Source organism: Symsagittifera roscoffensis, chromosome 9 (genome assembly GCF_963678635.1).
Source record: "Symsagittifera roscoffensis chromosome 9, txSymRosc1.1, whole genome shotgun sequence".
In the NCBI taxonomy this organism is placed as follows: domain Eukaryota; kingdom Metazoa; phylum Xenacoelomorpha; order Acoela; family Convolutidae; genus Symsagittifera; species Symsagittifera roscoffensis.
The window spans coordinates 17,067,760-17,089,937 of record NC_087070.1 but is presented as its reverse complement, the minus strand read 5'-3'; the positions used below and the strand labels follow the sequence as shown (position 1 = coordinate 17,089,937).

The window sequence follows — 22,178 nt, the reverse complement described above, 5'->3', positions numbered from 1 at the left end:
GCTCTCGTAATCCGAATGATAGCCGCAGCTCTCGTAACCTTCCGAAGGCTTTTAACTCCAGAGTTATTCAGTGTCTTCCACAACAACAAGTTAAATTACCCCTTGGTATCATTTATACAAAGTAAAATGAACATAGAGGCAATGCGGAGCTTCACACCACTTGCAATACAACAAGGTAGAACAGAGGCTAGCCCAACAAAAAATACCACGAAAACTTGAGTCGAAAAAAATTTCATTTTGAAAAATTGATTTTCTAACGTTTGTCCAGAATGCCGTTAAATTTGAGAAAAAATGCTGAGAAACACAACTTTCAATACTAAATAAGCTTAGGGCAAAAAACTCATCAAGCGGATAATGATCAGACAATACCTGGTTAGACGACTCAAGCAAAAAAAAAACAATTCAACCCCCCGGAAGCACAAACAAAATTTGATCGGTCGAACTATGAGGCAAATAAACAAATATAATATCAGCGGAAACCATTTAGAGTGAAAAATTCTTTAAGTGAAATGTTCAGATTCGATTTACAACGAACAAACAATACATCTAGTTTACTTAACAAGCAACGTATAATTTCGGCGAGTCTCGTTTGGTTTAGAAAAGGGTTAAGCTAGGGTTCAACTGCGAAGATGCTAAGCGCTCATTAAATTATACTCGGAAACGCATAATTGGCCTTTTTAGGGTGTACCAATTTTCGGGTTTTCTACCTTGCGTTAAAAAATGTTTACAAACTTTCTAATCACTGTAAACTAAACCTGAACATATGGTAAAATGAAAACACAACACATATGAATTAAATATAACGAGTTTTCAAACGTATTTGAATATCATTTAATCTATTTCAAACAATTTTTTGTTAGTCTGAACTTGTTTACTTAATTCTTAACATAGCCAACAGATAGCTGGGAAAGCCTAAAATAAAAACAAAACCGCAAAAAAGTAGATTGAAAGTTTTTGAAGATTTTTCATTTTTCCAATTTCGAAGAAAACTATAACACGCGGTAGCTCTTTGAATTTCAAAAACTGTTTATAACTGGCAATTTTTTGTAAAATTTTGAGTAAATAAAACTAAAGGCAATTTTTTATGTAATAAATTGGAACGTACAAAATCAATTGAGAATGAATTATGCATTTCAAAAACTCGCGAAGCACATTAATTGAAATTCGTAAAAGTATGAATGAAACAAAAAAGATGCACATTCCGATGCTGTGTCTGCATGTTGCCCTTAGATTCATGCGTCATTAAAGCAAATCATGCGTCATTAGACAGACATATTTTCTCAAAACCCAACGTTGGTTGGCCAGTTAGGAATTGCATATCATGTAACATGTTCGATAAAAACTTAACACTTTATAATCACGAATTGAGAGGCTACTAATTAGGCGATTTGCCCTTCGAGTGGTATCTCATCAGCAATCAAAAAAATTCATTTGAGAAAAACTTAGCTATAATCAGTTTTAGAAAATAATTTCTTTTAAAAGAAAATAACTCAATTTTATAAGTGCCTAAAACACCCAGTCATCAAAAAACACTAATTAACTTCCATCATCTCATAAAAAAGATCACTCAATAAATGCAGATAACAAGCTAGTTTCGCTTTTCCAGAAGTGACACTCGTTACAAGTGTTTTTCGACCAACTGAAAAAATTTGTTGAAGTAGTCTAACTCTAGTTTCAACCATCGTTTTGACTCATTTACGCTTTTTATTATTTTTTTCCTGTAAATTTTTATCAAATGAAGTCTTTATAAATTTTGAGATGATGTGATTATCTAAGTCTGATCATGTTTTTCTTGAGATTTTTGCCATAAGTTTGAATAATTCATATAATTGCTGTTCACTGATGTTGCAAAGCTTTTGCTTCTTTTTTTTTCAAGTTTCTGCTGCTGCTCAAAGTAGATAACTTGAAACAACTTGAATCTTTGTTGCTGTTTTAGTGTTTTAAGATCCGACACATCTGTACCATACACAAAGGAAATCATATTGATAACTAGGCTTGATTTAGGTATTGCACATTCTCACCAACTGAGATTTATTGACAAAATCCTCAGCCAGTATTCAGGGATAACAATTTAGCGGTCCGTTACCTACTTTTGTCAGTATTCTCTTTCTAGTTAACCTTATTATCAAAAACTAATCGCAATATTTAGCATGCAGTTTAATGCTAACACGGCGCTGCGTTAACGTTTAATTTTTTCTAAGTGTTTTGTATCAGAGTTGGTTCTATTATGCGAGCTGAAACTATTTTTAGATTCTTTTATTCATTTAGCGTTAAATTATTTCCGCTAAACCACGTTTCCGCCTGATCTAGATCTTTCGGGTACTAGACCATTTAAACAGTGTATATCTAAAAAAAAACATTGAAATCATTTGATAACACAACTGTATCAGCTTCTTTTACATTCAAGAGGAAGATCGTTGATGTAATAAAAATACAGAAGAAAAACCCAGCATTTATGGACCTCAATTCTGATGTTTCAGTTGGTGTCAGAACAAATTGCATTTTTAATGAAAGGAAAAAAGCATAAATTTCAATATCGTAAATTCCTATAAAAAGTTGTATTACAATTTCATGATCAACAGAGTCAAAAGCTTGAGAAAGCTAACATCGTGCTTTCAATTGTGCAGTTCTCATGAGATTAACCTTACAATGTAAGCAAAAACTCAAAAAAGCTGCGAATAACTCCATTAAAAAAATTACAGTCAATAAAAACAATCACTGCATAGCACGCATAGCGCCAAGTAGATACTAAATTAACACCAACGTTTTCCTCAAATTAGGTCCATCAAAAGACAGTAAAATGTGGTGTTCTGTACTCATGTTCATTGCATTAACTGTGCTAAGTTCTTATTGATACCATTTTTTCAAAATTGAGAACATGGTGCTGGTTTAGGAAATTTATCGTCCTTTCGAATATCACTTTTTTATAGTTTTTTCTAATGACCGCAAGTAGTGAAATGGCCCTATTTTAGCTGCCTAATTTTCCTGATTTGTAAATCGGCAGTACTTTTTCAATGTTAAGATAGTTCGGAAACTCAGACTCTATGCCACATTTATTTATCATTAAAGCAAGTATATCGGCTGATGTAGGCAAAAGTTTGTTTAATACATAGTTACTCAGTCCGAAAGAATCCTGTGAACGCTTTCTTCTTAAATTGATTAAAATATCATTTGTATCAGTTTCTAGAAAAGCTGCTGTTTCAATGACTTTTTTCTTGTACGTAGGTTAACTTTACAATCAAATCCACTAGAGTTTCTTTCCTATCTTAACATAACTGGGCAGAGATGTAATAATTATTATTCATATCATTACGAACTCGCGATAGGCTGCTGCGAATGATCCCATTAAAAATTTACAGACAATACAACAATCACAATATAGCACGCGGAAGCGGAGCTATAAACAGAATGGTTGAAACAGAATGGGTCCAAGAGCAGAAAAACAGAAAAATATTAACTTTCATTGATTTATACGGGCTAATTATTAAAAACAGTTATTAGAGTCGTCACTAAAAAATGAATAAAGTATGCATGATTTGAATTTTCGTCAATTTTTCATTGAATTTTTTTGAAAAGTCTTGAGTAAATTATTCAATTTATGCTTTAAATTTTTGTTTCTCTGGTAATATTGACAAGTCTTATCTTTGATTTACCGATTAGCATATAAGATAAACCATATTCTTGAAGAATACATCTCAATAAATTTAAAGAAGGTTTTTGTTGGAAGTATAAATTAAATAGCATGGCTTAAGATATATTATTAAGGTTTCAAAACTTAGGATGTTTATCACTACCTCTCAAACTTTTGACAAAAAAAATGGAATTTTTCAAGTTTAATATAATGATCTAAGTTAAATTATGACTCTGATTTACGTTTTTACAGAATTCCTAAAGTGGCTCTTCCACAAAGTTTTGTTGATTACAATACAAAAAGAATGACAGTATACAATTTTACACATTTTAAATATTATTTCGTATAATTACAGTCTTTACTTTTTCTACACGCCATGATACAAGTATTATAGCTGGGTCCCTAGAAAAGCGAGGAAGAAAGACGGTTCCCGACAGTTTCATGGAAAGCTCGAAAACGCATAAAGACAAATTCACAATCTTTTTACGAAGATTTGTAGGTGCAAATCTCACTTCAGGTACCCATATACATTTTAGGGACCCCATTATCATACTGGCACCCAAGCTATTGAATCATGAGCATCAAGATATGAATCATTATTTACAAATAAACACAAACTATTATATATACTGTATATACTACACACTTGTATCAGACTTTCTCAAGGACTCGACCACCCCTTTTTACAATTCTATTACATCATTTTCACCGACCAACACTAAATTTTTCTAAAGGCGCCAAAGTGCCGTAATTTTTTGGGGCGTACCCCCGCGTTTTGTTTTGTTTTTCCAAAACTTAGCCTGCCCCGAAGTAACGTTTGGCAAAATCGGGTCTATTTAGTGTTTTTGATGCCTCGGAAATTATATTTGGTCGAATTGGAAAAGTCGACTAAAATTTCGGGCTATTTTGAAAATTCACGCTCGCCCTCGCGAAAATCCTAGATCCGCGCCTGCTTTGTTTATCTAGTGAAACTGCATTTGCATATAATTCTGCAACTGCTCGAATTGTGCATCTGCTACTTGACCTTGTGACATGAAACAATAGCTTTTCAGCTGCTCTTCTTTCGAAATCAAATCCGTCACAATCTGTTCACTGCTTTGACCTGAAAAAAGCAGTGCGATCACTTTGCCTCTGGATTTGATTTTGTTCACAAAGTTCAGCTGAGTTCGCTTTGTCGATATTTCCGCGTCGCCACCTGAGACTTTGCTTGCATTCAGAGCAAGAGCTGGTATGTTCAAAAGGCGGTCTAGTTCATCTTGGGTCATGAGTGTCGATTCGACAGACTGAGCAAGTTCAATGTCATTTGATTTGTTTTCATCCTTCGTCTAAACAAATAGCTTTTTTTCAAAAGCTAACATCGAATTAACCAACAAACATCCGTTAACTTAAACAAAAAAATCAATCCCCCATCCATATACAATCGACCACGTAAATCTATCGTGACATAATACACCGGTCCAAAACAATCAATCGTCAAACGGATTACATCTTTGGTGATGATGAATCAGCCGCGTTTTTATTTGAGACTTGAATTAAGTTGGCTTGCCTTCTGTATGCGATCCATGATCCTCAGCAAAACTTCGTTTCTTTCTCCAAATGGCAGCACAACCAGAAGACAATTCTAAATTAATTGTCACTAATTGAACATGAAAGTGGGATAACTTGAAACGATTTAACTTTTGTGCAAGCCACAGTACGCAAAAAAAAATTTTTTTTTGAGCATGGACACAAACTTCAAAAAAGTATTAAAAGAGCAATGTCTTGTAAAATGGAAGTCAAGACATTCAGAACATAAGCTTTCTCAAACAGCTTGAAAAAACGTATAATAATTTGGAATTTTTCCAAAAATTTTTCTCAAAAGGTGTACATGGACAACATATGAAGGGCCATATCATGATCGAGTGGGACTGTGCATATAATTTTAGCTTATTTAGCTAAAAATTCATTTTTTTTCAACAATTATTTTTATATCATTTTTTCTTTTAAAACTTTTTTTACCCTAACTCAGAAAATTTAGGGGAAAACCAGTAGTGCACAAGTGCGTACCAGCAATGCCTTTCATCTATCCGATAGTGAGCAGTTAGTTGTGCGCATTGATCTTGTTATTCGAACAATATTTAAATGCAATGATTCATGCGTTTTGGTGATCATCTATCATTACTGCAACATAAATTCTTTCTTTAGATCTTGTTTAAAAACGAGAACGACAGCATTTTTAATGCAATGGTGTATAATACAGTACTTTACTGATATATGACCTTTCACATGTCGCAATTAATTGTATAACTATTACATTTCAAAATTTTTTAAAAAAATTTCGGATTACCGTCTCATGAATCTTTTATAGAAAATACTTCGATATGCAATGGGATTGTATAATATTTTTGCATTTGTGAAACTTTGTTTTCAGCAATAAATTTTGTTAACCATTTGCTTTTCGACTAAAAAACTAGTTCTGCAAAAAAACGTAACATCTAAACTCCGTTTTTATTAATGAGGTCTATTTGCTCTCCGTCTAACTTCCTGTTTTCCATTGCTTGTGTATGCGAAGCTCCAGATTTTTCTCAAAATATTGGAAAAAAAGACGAAATATTTAGAGCCATATCACGGCCGAATTAGACTGTGAATAAAATTTAGATTATTTTAGCTAAAAATGCATTTTTTTTCAACATTCTTTTATATTATCGATTTTTCCTTTGAAACCTTTTTACCCTAACTCAGAAAATTTCGGGAAGATCATTAGTACACAAGTGGGTACTAGCAATGCTTTTCATCAACCCCTTCCGATAGTGAGCAGTTAGTTGTGCGCATTGATCTTGTTATTCGAACAATATTTAAATGCAATGATTCATGCGTTTTGGTGATCATCTATCATTACTGCAACATAAATTCTTTCTTTAGATCTTGTTTAAAAACGAGAACGACAGCATTTTTAATGCAATGGTGTATAATACAGTACTTTACTGATATATGACCTTTCACATGTCGCAATTAATTGTATAACTATTACATTTCAAAATTTTTTAAAAAAATTTCGGATTAACGTCTCATGAATCTTTTATAGAAAATACTTCGATATGCAATGGAATTATATAATATTTTTGTATTTGTGAAACTTTGCTTTCAGCAATAAATTTTACTAACCTTTGCTTTTCGTCTAAAAACTAGTTCTGCAAAAAAAACGTAACATCTAAACTCCGTTTTTTTATTGAGGTCTATTTGCTCTCCGTCTAACTTCCTGTTTTCCATTGCTTGTGTTTGCAAAGCTCCAAATTTTTTTCAAAAAATTGAAAAAAAGGACGAAATATTTAGAGCCATATCACGGCCGAATTAGACTGTGAATAAAATTTAGCTTATTTTAGCTAAAAATGCATTTTTTTTTCAACATTCTTTTATATTATCGATTTTTCCTTTGAAACCTTTTTACCCTAACTCATATCAGTAGTACACAAGTGGGTACCAGAAATGCTTTTCATCAAACCCTTCCGATAGTAAGCAGTTAGTTGTACTCATTATTCTGATTATTAGAACAATATTTAAATGCAATGATTCATGCGTTTTGGTTATCATATATCATTATATATGCAAAATAAATTCTTTCTTTTCTTTCTTTCTTCATATTTTGTTTAAAAATTACTCTTCAAGTATTTGTGAAATTTTGTAATCAGCAAAACGGTTTGTTAGCTTTTTGCTTTTTTTGTCTAAAAATCTTAACTTGCAAAAAATAACATCTAAATTCCGTTTTTATTAGTGACCTCTTGTTTGCTTTCCGTCTAATTTCCTGTCACCCATTGCTTGAGTTTGCGAAGCTCCAAATTTCTCTGTGTAAAAAGAAAACACAATTTGAAAAAAATTAAACTACAACAGCTTTAGATGTGTTACCGCATTACAACCGTGAATATTCAAGGCCACTTGTCGTTGCTTAAACTCAAATCCACTCCTTCGTGGACCAAACTACTCCATACAGAGTCTTATAGCATCCGCCAGACACTAAATAAAAACTTATCTACTCTGAAAATTTGAACGCAGAAAGGTTCAATTTAGGTTGAAAAAAAAATGAACAAAGCCAACAAACATTTGGAAAAGAGTAAATGAACTAAGAAAACCGAAAAGAAAAACTGAGTTCTATTTTGGAAAAAACTTTCGAAATTCAAGAAAAAGTATATAGCCTTAAAAACAATTTATGATTGATGATTTTTTGATCAAAAAACAATTCAGTTTAAGAAAACATGATGAATTGGTAAAAATTTAAATCCGTCGGCAAATCTGAAAATTAAATCGCTCCTTCAAAACAAGAAACCGATCACGTTTTTTTTGTGAGGGAGCGCTCTTTCGAAAGTAGAGAGCACAAGTTTCCTAAATTTGAAGCAGATGAAACTTAATTGAAGTCAAATGGTGCATATATACCTAAAAGCATTAAATGGTATGAATCCATTTATGTAGAAGCAGCTCTATCAAAAGAAAAAGCGGCTCTATCAAAATAAATAAGAAAAAGTAGAAATAAACCTTGAATTAGCAAAAACTCGGCTACGTGTCGTATTCGCATCAGCGACCCAGCAAATTTGAGTCTCACGCACTAACCACTCAGCCACGGATGCTTAAAATCCTCCAAAAACAAGCCAACAATAAAGCAGCCACATATGCTAAAAAATTGCCAACTCCATGCAGCAAAAGTAGCAACAAATACAAAAAGACAAAAGTTTGCACGTAAAAAATTGAAAAGCATAAGGTCAAATTAAGTATAAATTTTGCATTTCAAAAAACTGCGATATACAATGATTTGGAAAATTTCGGAAATCGAGCTTTTTTTGTACTGCTGTTTGAAACAAATTAACTTTTTTCGGATCAACTTATGAATTAAAAACGCATCAACTGCGTTAACTTTTTACTAATCAAATGTCAAAGCACATATAATATTATACTGCTACAGCAGCCTTCCACTCAAAACGCCACCAAAGTAGCACTTTTATTTGCGACTTAGATTGAAAAAAAAGAGATTTCGTACTAATACACTTTGCTTCGCAAAGGCAATGACTCCATAACGAACAAAAATCATCACGACCTATATACGAGTCTGAACTACGTTGATCGACTCTAAACAACTTTTGTTGCGAAAAAACTTGGAAATTTCCATTCTGATTACTTTCTCGGCCATGCATCGCTCACCAATTGGCCATGCCTCAGCTAATTTCTTTAATTTTGATCTCAGTAGCTGTGGCACACTTTATTTACTTTGGGCTCTTTGAAAGTGAAACCATTCTTTTTTTCCAAAAAATTGAAAGTGAAATGCGGATCAAAATGATTCGCTCGTTTAAAATAAGTTACTTATTTTTCAAATTTACGTGAAAAGAAGCAAAAATTATGCATTTTACCGAGTCAATTTGATTGGACTGCATCTAGACAAAAATTGGGTAATGTTAGTAACGGTTAGTGTTATAGCTCATTGTGTTATACTGGTAAAAAAAAAGCCTTTAAATAAATCTCAGCGCAAGGCTTTTGGTCTTGCTGAAAAAATCATTAAAAAGTTCTGTTTTACCTGGCCTAAAGCTGGCTGAGATTTAGTCAATGCGTGGTTCTTCGTCTTCGGGATGCAGCTTCGTTTCAGATCTAGCTTCAATATCTCGGGGTCAAGTCCATCGGGCAGTGTATCTGCATCTAACTTCGACACGTCGAAGAAATCAAGGCACTCTGTTATCTAAACGACAGATATATAAACAATTTATAAACTGACACTACAAAATAAAAAAAAACGTGAGAATAAAAAATGAGGGTTGGATCAACCGTACAATCAAACCCTTGGGGGGGGGGGGATAAACTACTAGTTTTAGGGGGATAAACTTTTTGTATTCAGAAATTAATTTCGAGTATAGCCTACACTAATTCAATTGAAATTTTGTCTTCAAAAACAGTATTGTAATCGTTAACTTAGGTGATTAGCATTATGTCAAAACTCCACTCCCATATTAATCATTTTGAAACAATTTAATTTGTGTGTTTGTTTTGAAAAGCATATTTTATACATTTGAAAATTAAAACATGAGTAGGGGAGATAGAGATACTTTATGAATGGTAACCAAAGGAGTTGGATTAATCGGTTGGCCCAAGATTTTTTTGTTGGTCTTCCTTGAAGTTAAAATTTGATGCCGTGCGTCCTATTTGTTTTTTTTTGTAAAAATTTTGGACAGTGATAAAATTTAAACCTGTTTTCAACTTCATGAAAATAACGTATCGACAAAATTCACTTCATATAAAAGAAAAATAAAACAAACAAACTTTTTCGTCTGAAAGGTAGCCGTGGTTCGGATTACTGCTGTCGGAATTCGGCGAGAAGTCGTATATATTGCTCCAATAGTTCAGATACGGACTCAAACTTGCACTTTGCAACTGGTCTTGCAAGGCTTCGTAGTAGAATTGGAAGCAAGCGAATTTGATCTTGGATGAAGACTCTTCAAAGATCTCTTTTCCATTTTCCCAACTCCCTCTATTTATATTGCGACAACTTACATCTGAGAAAAACTTCTTCAAACTTGACTCTTTCTACTTTCATTCTAATTTCCCCATCAAGTTTCCAGAACAAAAACGGTGACATAGTGAACCAATGAATCATATTGAACATTTAGCTTTTCATATCGTTTATCGTATGAAGATTTACTTATTTTTAATGTCACTAATTTTTTTATTCAACTGAAAAACATGCGCTGGAATGGAAAATGAAAAGAGCCCCTCCTCGAAATTATTCATTCGGACTTAGTTCTTCGTGTATCATTGCTGTTGACCTCAAAAAAAAAACTCAAAAATCGAAATCATGAACAGGAAAAGAGACCTATAATAGGCTGAGAAGTACAGTGGAGTAATACGTTGACTTTGGAACAGTCTCTCATTCGAAACTGCTGACAGGAAACAATGAAATTGCAGGCGGTCGAGTCGCGGATGAACACGCTGGAACATAATTTATAAATTAGAATAGCTAGTTACTGTGCTGTACAAATTGCACAGAAGCTACCCCCGGCACGCTACTGCATCTTTTTCTTCGATACAAAAATATCAGTTCAATAGAAACAAACACCACATAAGAAAAGAAAATCAGCTCTTGGAATTGCAATTCGAGCTTGCCTTTGGTTGGTGGGCCCGATGAATATTGCGCAGTTGGAGCAGTTGTCTATGTTAATGGTCGCCATATTATCCAGCAGAAACACACGACACGACTGAAACAACACACTTCCTACTATTGATTATTTTGAAACATCTTAAGCATAAGCGAGGACCAGATACAAACTTTTGAATGACTCGTCATCTGATATGATCATTTGACTAAAACCGAAACCAAAGCTAACATAAGAACTTTCTCTATCTTTTCATAAGAAGGGTTCTTACGAGAACCCAGCAAATTTTAGAAATAGAAGACTGTTTTCATCAAAAAGCAAAGTTATCGAAAAAATGGTTTTCAATCGTATTTGGGAATTTTAAAAATAAGTTCAACATTCTTGCAGCTTAACAATTCGGAATTAGGAAAAATCGTTCAGGTATCCACGCTTGTTTTTTTTAGATTTCCAAAAAGTGTTTAACACCATCGATCATACAATTCTGATGAAAAAGGTAGAAGGCTATGGCTTTCATGGCATATCCTACAATCTAACCCAATCATATTTTTTATCTAATCGTTTTCAATACGTATCTTCAAGTGGAAAAAATTTGAATATGCTGCAGATGAAAACGGCGTTCCACTGGGTTCTGTATTTGGACCGCTGCTATTTTTACTAAGCATGAATCACCTTCCTATAAATTCAAAAAACAAATAGTATATCTTTAAGCAGATCGTCAAAAGTGTTTTCCAAACAACTTTAATAATTCAAAAACGGATTTTAAGAACTATATATTAGAAAAAAATCGAAACCGTGATGCCAATTTTTCATGATTACAAAATGGAAACCGTTTTCAAAATTTTTCTTGATCAATTACATAAAGCAACTATTTATCAGTTGCTTATGAAATCTCTACTCAACTTTGTAAACTAAGGACAATTTTCACAAAGGAGATGCACGAAAGCTCGCGAATCAAAAATTCTTAATGGAAAACTAGTAAGAACAAATTGGCTGCACAGTTCGTTCAGCCAGATAAAAAATTTAACTTTTTATCCTCAAACAAACTGATATCCGACGATTTAAAACAATTAAACAAACTGAAAGATAAACAAAATTAATGAATACAGGTACAAAATAAGAATTGTTTCCTTATAGATAATTCCGATTTGCATGGAATAATATTTGCGAAAAATAGATATCTTGATTCTCGTGTTTTTTGTTTTCCACGGTCTCGCCTCGATGAGCCTCAGGGCTCATGCGAAATCCCTGTGAGTTAACTACTGTCTACGTATATTTTCTCACTAAATAAATAATTCGAATTCAAATAAAATACATAATAATACTCTTTTTCGAAATTTGAGTTTTATAGAAATAAATATAACTTCAATTTGAAAGCGATCTTTGAGCTTCGCTTGATCTAATTAAAAATTTGATACACACACATGCACATACTTCCGACCAATCATTTAATTTTTTTTTCGTACATTTTCTCACCATTCAGATGAAGAAGGCTAAATTATGCCAAGATGAAGCATAAACAAACTGATGATAACACAAAAAGCATAGTGGACACTTTCACCCCCATCATTTGTTTTTACTACACGGCACTTTTTCGATATCGCATACTAAATATCTACGTTCAAACACATTGGCTTTTAATATTTTTGTTGTGAGGAAAACGGTGAAATAGCTCAGAAATGTATACAAAATGAGTTTACAATGTCTGACAGAAGTGAACACACAGTGTAACACTAGCTTCGCTTAAATCAGCACAACCATATAGAGGTGTAGAAACTGAGGTTCTTACATTCAGGTTGACAATGTTGAATGGCTTTCCGTTGATACTTCCCGGTAGTTTGACAAGAACCTCATCCGCTTTGTTGCTAAACTGCAGATTCTGAGCATCTTCTGAAGGCCGCAGATCCCTAAAATCCATTATGTAATTTATATATGGACCGGATGATGGTTTAAAATTAAAGATTTAAATATAGCTGCTTGAAGGACCAAACAGTTGTGAACATTTAAAAAGGTTCTCTTGTTTCGATTAGCAAAAATTAAATTAATTGTGGCTGCTGCGATCGCAGAGGATCTATGAAAGGCTATCCAGCCTGTCTAAGCATAGTCAATTCTTTTACAGATGCTAAATGATAGTAACAGGAGCACAAAAAAAATGTATCATTAACCAAAAACGGAATTATGAACGAAAAAAAAATTGACTTCAGAAAAATTCAACTTCTTTAAAAAAGGCAAAATTAAGCAAAAAATATGCCAGGCAAACGCCCTAAAAACTGAAACACCTCGTATATTATTCGCAATGAAAAACTTACCAGCTGTAAACTTTCTTTTCCGGTTCCGCTTGTGCTGCTGTGTTTTTATCAGTGGCAGAACGCCAGCCTAATTTGGAGAAGATAAGACCCATTTTTGTTCCAGTTAGTGTCAGCTTCTAATCATCATTCGACAATTAATCTGAAAGAGTTCATAACAAGATGGAAAACGGCAGCACAAAACATAAAATCAGAACTAAATCTTAATCTCTTAAAGGACAATTTTTGTTTATGTGAAACTTAGACCCTAACCTAGCTCCTAACAATATAGGCAAAAAACCATTCCAGTATTGAGTTAGGTCCTTGAGGTTAACTCATAGAGTAATTTCGGATAGGGTACACCGTCTGCTCGTCACGCTATCTTATTTTCGGCCGGATAGATTCGTGCAACTTCTTAGTCTAATACCGATCCTAATCTTACTCTTATATCTACTAGTCTCAGGGTGTTTAACTAGTCTCTGCTAGGCTCAATAGATCTAGAGTATACTGGCTTATTGCAACTGCTTTAGTTCTCTTGGAGAGGTAACTAATTTCTAAGTTAAATTCAAATCTCTCTGGTGCTGAAATTACAAGTAATTTCGGCACTTACAAATAAGTGGGTTGTTAGTTAGATGGATTATGATTGGTTAATATTAAATATTTTACAGTGGTAAAATATCTAATTTATCCAATAAAATGTAGTTTAGACCAGGTTCCACCCATCCGGGGTTTACAGAGTTTTTAGATTTATCTTTCTTTCTGCAATTGAAGGATGGATGATGAACGTTGGTATTTGGCGAACATCATTTTTTTATCCGGTTCCTCTTGAAGAAGAACGTTCCAGGACGCTGGAATCAGGGATAGGAAGTTGTTATTACGTCATGCGACAACGACTGTGATCCCCAATGAAATCAATCCGATTTCAAAATGGTTTGCTATGTCAGGTTTTTCTGTATTAGTAGAGAACTGTTTTGTGTGCAGCCTCGTCTGGGAATGGCGTGAGAATCGTGTTTGGAAGGGATGCCTTGAAACTCGGATCTGTACGTATACTTGAACATCGAGGTGGTCATTGGTCTATTTCAATGAAGTCCTTTTCTGCGAAGTCAAGTCGTACTCTAAATCCTTTGAGTCGTGATTGTGGACGGCATGTCGGTTGTGTTTAGCCATTCTTTTATTCGAGTGTGATGGGATCGTCTAGTCTTTAGATGTTCGTCTTTGTTGTTGTGTGTATGATCTATATACTGCATAGTATGATTTACATTTTATAATTTTCTGTTAGTTAGGTTTTTTAATCATGATCTTAGTTAGTCGTTTTCACAAAAAGCGTTTTGTTTTAGTTCAGTTATTTTGAAGAGTTACTCACCCTTGAATACCTCTTATTAAAAATTGAAGTGTGGTCACAAAGCGTGGGTGTAGCGCGGTGGGTTAGGCCGGCTATAAGCATGCTCAGGACGTCCTTCTCTGGTGGGTTAGGCCAGGAATGGGAGTGTGATTTCATGTTGTTTCTTTGAGGGGTCCTGTTGTGATAACGTTTTATGTTGGTGTTTTCTTGTCTTTCTTATGTTACTTGGTTGTGTCCTTTTTCAAAATCAAATTGTTTTTGGTTTGGGTTTGTCTTGCGACTTTTTTGTGTTTTATTATTTCTTTCTTAGACTTTATAATAGTCTTCAAAAGAATAAATTATCCAGTTTTAAGTTGGGTTAATCCGGTTTGGGTACCGTTGGTTTTCTTTTCTTAGTCATGCTGTTATTTTATGATTTATGGTGTTTAGTAAGCTGCGTTGGTTAGTTTGGTTTAGTATATAATTCTTTTCCAACCGGGTTAAAGGAAAGTTTGAAACTTGTTATCGCTTGTTAGAGTTGTTGATAGTGAAAACTTGAAACTTAAAATCATTATTTAAACAACTCTTCGTGGGCGAGCTGTGCGAGTTTGGATAGAATTTTTGTGCGAATGAATGAAAATATTGAAAAGGTTAGTACTGCTTTCTCATTTTATTAATTTATTGCATAGAAATTGAATTTTACTGCTTTTGGGGAAGTTTAAAATTATAAATTTTCATCGTATTTTAATTTTACTGCTTTATGGGGAAATAATTTATAAATGAAATTACTACATTAGGTATGAATTTTACTACATTATTTAGTGCGAAAGATTAATGAGTTCGAATATAATTTAAGATGTTTGTTTTTTTAATTGTCTTTTTCTGCTTTTGTAGATGATTGTGGTGTGAAGACTAAAATAATAAATTAAACATTGATAGGAAATGGTTAGTACAAATTTGAATTTATTAGTTATAAGTATTTTAATTCATATTTACCTTAGTCGTCTGCGAAAAAGCCGTGGGGGAATATGTCGCGAATCATGTCTGATGTTGTTAGTAACTTGGCTAGTATGCGTATGACATTTTTAGTTTGTAGCAGAGCCCAAAGCAATTGAAGTGCTTTGATATTGTTTAGTTCTTCTGTGCCTACTGCGAACTCATAAGGTGTGTTTTAAATGAGGTTATAGATTTTATGATTAGATTTAGTATTATGAATAAATTCTAAAATGGGTATTTCGATAGGTTGTATAAATTCATGCGGGATAATGAAGGGTCTTGATTCTTCATCATTGAAGGTCTTCGTGATGGGACAGAATATATACATTTGGGTGACTGGGTCGTAATTGCGGAGGATGCCGTGGAGGTTAGTATTTTTAATGCAATATGTGAAATTAAGAAAAAATGTGACGTGTATTTTGAGTTAAGAAACTGAAAACGATGGTGGGGTTGTCTTGATGGAGTGTGTAAATCAAAATGATTTTGTATAAAACGATAATATGTGTAAGAGTGCGTTTGTTTAGTGCGTAACATTATATCGTGTGAACAGTGCAAATCTTGTGGTGAAAGAAAGTGAAAGGTTAGTGAAAATAACTGAAATTTATCATAGAAGCTTTCATATGCTTGTATATCAACTAGTGCTTCTGAAATAATATGATCATGCTTTTTATCAAAAATATTAAGTGTTAATACGTATGGTGTTTTAATGAAAAATTTTTCGGTTAGTTGCGGGTTTGCAAAGCGATCTTCGTCTAAAAATTGATCGTGATTAGGGCGGATGATATTATGATCGTAGTATTCTATTGAGAAATCGTTAGCTCGGGGTGCGGTGAATGTTTTTAATAATTTTTTATATCCAACATACGTAAATTGTCGAGGTGTTAATGATGTGGTGAGTCTATATAACATATTTTTGTTTTTCTCTGTGTCTTCACTAGTATTTGTTAGTGGTAAACAAAGGGGGTTAGTATAATTGTAGTAAGCTGTCCAATGAAGTGTTGGCATTAAAACGTGCTCATCAACAAAATTTCGTGTTTCGTTAGCAATGGTAGGTGTATTTAATGTATATTGCGGAAATGATGGTAGGGTGATTTCTAGAAAATTTTTCGTATTTGTGTGTTCTGGGTGGTTTATGTATTCTCGGGCTGTTCCGAGTTTGGTTGGGAATGGGTGATTTTGGATTTTTCGTTTAAAAGTGCGATAAGCTCGGTTAGTACAGGTAGGTGTTTCAGTGGATGTGGATGACTGAGCTAATGAGTGAGTGTAAGCTGAAGAGGGTGTAGGAGTTGGTGGATTTGAGGATGTTATTGTGGATGATAGTTGATGTACTGTGAGAGTTTGGGGATGTATTAGTTGTTGTTGTAATGTAATAAAATTGTCGAGTTCTGCGGAAATTTGGATGGTATCTGGGGAGTTATTATGTGATCTGTCGGAATGAAATGGAGAATAGGTTGGGGTTAATTGGGAAGCGTAAGAAGGAGTGGAAAGGGATGGGAGTGGATGATTGGATTGGATGGGTCGAAAAGGGGGTTGCGAAAAAACTGAGGAATTGGTCTGGTTATGGGTAGAGGGAGATGGTTCGGAGTCTGCAAATTCGTCGGGGGTTTCTACATTGGAGTTATTAAATTGTGAGATAGTATGAAAAACTGAAATATCTGAGTTAGTATCAGAATTCGTGCTTGATGGTATATTAATAATTGGAAAATCGGGTGGCGGGAAAGCAAAAAGTGGGATAATTGGGATTTGAGTTTGGAGGTTGGCTGGGTGGGAATTTGAGCGATGGAGGGATCCAATTTGTCGGCTCATCGTGGGCTAAAAAAATGATTATTTTGAGACTGAAAATTGGTGGTATGGGGCTGTTCAATAATTTGTTCATATGTATTATCATTTTGTGAAAGATTTGTCATTATGTGCTGAATGGGACTTTGTGTTGTATTTGGTCGAAAGTTTGGATTATTTGTGATTGCTAGGTTTCGAAAATTTCGGGGAACTAATGATAATGGATGATTTTGTGGTAGGGGTGTTATCTGTGGTGCTGCAGGTGTTGTATCTACATTATTATGTTCTTCGTTGTATGCGTTTGGTCTTGTGGATATTTTTGTATTATATTCTTTTATTTGTGCATCTAGAAGTATTTTATTGATTGATGAGAAAATTCCGAAAAATCCTGCAAATAGTATACGTGCTACACTTGCTTGGCGGTTTACTTGTGTGTGTATAGCGCATGTGTTATAGATTCCTTTCAACAGTGAGAAAAGAAATCCTATAAAATTAAACATGGCGTATAAGATGGTTAATTTTTCTAAGATGTAAGGCGAGAATTTCGTTTTTTAAGGTTACAAAACTGAAAATATTTATGGGTGAAATATCTTGACGTCTGTATTTTTCACCGTTTAAATATATGTAGTCTTTGATACCTTTAAAATATCCGCTGTAGTCTTGTGTATAAATGTCTGCAAATCCTGCGGTTTCGGCAAGTTTTCTTAAATTCTGGTCGATTGATTGTCGTTGTATTGTGTCCATTTAGGTTAGTAATTCTTGAAATTGTTGTGTTCTAATGTGGGTTGTATATCAGATTTAGAGTATATTCCAATTGTTTGTAAATCAATATTTGGGTTACGAGCGATAGCTCGGATGCTTTGGGGTGAAAATTTTTTTAGTGGTTGCATTAATGTAGGATACGGTGTAATTAGGTAGTATTTATCTTCATCAGGGTTTAACTGAACAACATTGTGGCTATTTTCTGATCCACATGGGACTGCGGTATCCCAAAAATAAGTTCGTCTTGAGAGTGTATCGACAAAATGTACTTTATTTTTATAGAATATGGGAATTCTTTTATAACAACGTTTATCTGCGAAAACATATAATGTTGAGACTTTTTGGTGCAAGTATAAAACCATAAAATAGTTCCTTCGTAATTAAGAAAATTTGATCTGTTTCCTGATAATAAATATCCTGCGTAAGGTTTTTTTAGTACTGCTAATGCGAGTGATTGTAAGATTTGTGTTCTTTCTAATTCGCATAGTTGATGAAGTGTTTCTAATTCAGAAAGTGACATTTCTTGGAAAATTCTACTAATTGTGTAGTCTTATTTCATGTCCAAGTGGATATCATAATGAATATTACCAAAGTAGGTGCTACTCATTAGTGACAGTTCTTGTAAACGTGTGCTTTTACTGTCGTATGGTTTTAATTTTCCACCAGGTTGACCTTTGCTTTCATAACAGTTAACTGGGGCGTATGATGTTCCTTCGTTAATAGGATGACTTGTGGCATAAGGGTCAAATTTTATTTTTCCAGTGGTCATGTCGAAACCTTTTTCGTATTCGACAAGTATTTCAGAGTATTGTGTTTTATAAAGTGGATTGCTATATTTACATGCAAATTCTGTTTCTTGATAGACTTGAAAGCGTGTTATTTTATTTTCTATATCACGAATGTTTTTGAAATCAGTGCTTTGTTTACGAGACGGGTTCACTTGTTCGTATGGGATTGATTCAATAAAAAATTTTTCATGAAATTTTATCATTCGGCGTGTATTTTTGCTACTTGAAATGTTGTGCATGTATCTTTGGGAAACCAAACAATTGTTGCTTGGGTCTTTGTTGTAGGATCACAATAATCCTGATCATTTTTGCAGGGTAATCTGATTCCTTGGTAGATCATGGTGTTATCAGTTAAATCTCGTGTGAGTTGTATTTTTTCAAGTTGTATTTTCCAATCAAAAAACATTATTTCTTGATATCCTTTATTTTTTGTGTCTGCTTTGCAGTTTGAAGGATTATTTATTCCAATGTGTGGTATCCAGTGTTTATCGTTTATATCATAAGTTAATCGTCCGTGTGCGCCATTATATGGGTATTTTTCGTCTAATTTAACATGTCCTTGATATCGTTCAAGTTCGGCTTGATGTACAGAGTCGGCAAAGACTTGAAAATTTACTATTTATCTGTCTGTTTTTATTTTTTGTTAGATTTAGTTTGAGTAATTCGTTTTTACAATCGTCGGGATTTAGGTGTAAAAGTCTTTCAATATTACTCTGGTAAAATGATTCGTGATCAAGTCGGTTCTTATTTCCGTTGGAAACTTGTGAACAATGTACTTTCTTTTCGGAAAATGTTGCTGTAATTTTATATCCTGTGACAGTTGTTGCTCGGGCTTTTGAGTACAATGTTGCTATTACATTTGTAGTTTCTATAGCTTGTGGTTCTGTTTTGCATTGTGATACTTGATTTATTGCATATTTGTGTAGTGTTTTTTGTTCGTTTTCTTCACAATCATAGTGTGTTACTAATAAATCCTGGGGTCCTGTGCGAGAAGGATTTGTGTTTTGGTCGGAAAATATTAGAAAAAGGATGTGTTGAAACCTTAATATTTTTTAGAGTATACATGTGTATGATAATCCGGAGTATGGGTTGTAAAATGTTATGTATCCAATTGTGTTTTTTGTATATCTATGGTATTTATATATTACTTCAGTTGTTACAAATGGTGGTGGTAGCGATTGAGCTGTTATATTTGGTGGATTTAATGGGTAGGGATGTTGAACAATATTATTTAGTTTGATTGTGATTTCAAATTTCAATTGGAGACTATTTTGTTGAAGTATTATGTTCTCGAATATCTTCGTGGATATCTTGTCTATATTGTAATCTATTGAGTGCCCAACTGTGGAGTCGGTTACTTTCTTGATGTTGTCCAAATAATGAGGGAGGTGCTACGAAGGTGTTCCAATCTAATCGTAAAGGGATATTTGATGATGATTGTTCTAGATATCTAGCGTCGAGGTTATTCGGGAAATTTAAAGGGAAAAGTGTCGGTGAGATTTGACTTAATGATGGTGTTGACGGGAGTGATAATGTTTCTGGTAACGATGATAGTGTTGTATTAGTAGATATATCTATTGGATCATTTACCAAGTTCGGTTCACCTTGTGTATATGAGTGTGTTGTCCAATATGGTGGTCTTTCTCTGGTATCTGGGGGATTAAAAGGGTTTTCTCGGATTTGTTGTGATGTGGGGGTTGAACCTAGATAGTCTGAGGGTATACTTGAGGTGCTATGTTTTGAAAAGAAATGTGGGAGTTTCTGGTAATGTATTACTTGAAATCCCTGAAGTAGTTGGTGTTGGTGATTGGGGTATATCAAAATGAACTCTGGGGGTTTGAAAATTTCTATTTCTTCGTGGATGTATAATTTGTCTATTGACTTCAACTGTATTTTGATTTTGACTAATAAGTCTTATTCGATTTAAGTCTTGTGGTAGTGTGAGGTATAAATTATATGTAGGTTCACTTAGGGATGCTTGTCGCTGAACTGGTTCTAATGGTTCAGATAAGCGAGCGTGTCGTTCTTCAAAAGTATACGGGTTATCTTGGAAAGAAATTCAAGTGGATGTTTGGGGTTTTGGGTAGTTGCAGGTATGATTCGGTTTTCTTGGGAGGATGTCGGTGAAGACTGTTTTGGTCGGTGAAGACTGTCGGTGAAGACTGTGGTGGTTGGTTAGCAATTTTGGAAATGTGTTTGATTCATTTGTTTCTTAGTGGGAAGATTTATGTTTATTAGAATATTCTTCGATGAAAAGAATTAAAAGGATTATTGCTCAGGCGAATGTGACTATTGCCTTTTTTACACATTTGCACATTGTCATAATTAGGGATGATAAAAATGTGATGAAAATTACGAATAGTAAAAAAATATATGTTCTACTAAAAATTGTTCGTATCGTTCAAATCGACTCTAAATTATCGTATCTGTGAACGTGGTCAATGATTTGGGAAAGTTGAAGATATATTTCAAATAGGGAGTAGAAAATTTAAAAAAAAATTGCAAAAAATTATTAAAAGGATTATTAGGGCTTCAAAAGTTTCAATAGAAAATATTAGCAAAAATTTAAATAGAATGAAAAATTTTATGAAAAAGTTTATGATTATATTTTTTAAAGTATCGACTGTTAAAATGAGAAGAATTTAAGAAATGATTCGTTCGTAGAATATTTTTAAAACTTCTGGGGCGAAATTAAAGTGTGGTCGGATTATTTATTGATTTTTTGACAAGTGGGTTGAGTTTTGTGAAAAATTGTTGGAGGCTAATTTTATGGTGCTCGGGAGCTCTTCTTTGCTTTGTTTTTATTTGTTAGGTACTCTGGGGTATTTTTGAAATATTTGTACTTTAGGCCAAATGATTATGGTCCTTTTTTTACTTTAGGCTAATATGCCATTTTTGGTTGGAGGGTTTTTGAGGTCTAAGTTGGGAAAATATTGTTGATCTTTGCATTATTTGATAGGGGAGGGTTGTAATATTATGGTGGGGTTTTTTTAGTTGTCAAGTTTTAGCAAGTTGCTTAGTTTTGACCTGGAGGTTGTAAAGTTATAGTTATAGATATGCCTGGAGATTAATATCTATCGGCTAGTAGGTTTGTGTTAGAGATATTGAAGGAGACGGATTTGAGTGAATCCTATTGGCTGAATTCGAACTAGAATTGTTGCGAATGTTTCAGCATGTTATTTTGAAAATATGAAAGCTCAAAATGATTTAAAGGTGTACAAATTACTAATTTAAAAATCAAAGTTGTTTTTGAAATTCAACTTTCTTTAATATTTTAGATTGTGGGATGAATGTTTTGTAAATTTTACGTGGTTGATTTCTAAGTCGTGATGATTCTCTGTGTTCTGATTTTTGTACTTGTTCTTGTGGTGAAATTTTTTCTATCATTTTCCTGTTTTTTCTTTTTGAGATATTTTTGGGTCTGGTGTTTTTGTATTATTATGAGTTGCGTTTAGTTTTTGATTTTGTTTATGCTGAACGTCGGATTGTACATTTGTTGCTTTTTCTGTATGTGTA

At 33.6% G+C, this 22,178-nt stretch overlaps 1 protein-coding gene across 1 annotated transcript; it reads right to left on the bottom strand.

The window, feature by feature from the left end:
- Nucleotides 1-3,820: 3,820 nt before the first annotated feature.
- LOC134854084 (protein XRP2-like) lies at nucleotides 3,821-13,175 on the bottom strand. The gene is made up of 8 exons (XM_063870158.1): nucleotides 13,041-13,175; nucleotides 12,521-12,638; nucleotides 10,745-10,836; nucleotides 10,455-10,570; nucleotides 9,905-10,077; nucleotides 9,168-9,326; nucleotides 5,178-5,252; nucleotides 3,821-4,956 (listed from the first exon to the last, which is right to left on the bottom strand). The coding sequence occupies exons 1-8, from the start codon at nucleotides 13,130-13,132 to the stop codon at nucleotides 4,594-4,596; spliced, it is 1,188 nt and encodes a 395-aa protein (XP_063726228.1). The 5' UTR covers nucleotides 13,133-13,175; the 3' UTR covers nucleotides 3,821-4,593.
- Between the last annotated feature and the right edge of the window lie 9,003 nt (nucleotides 13,176-22,178).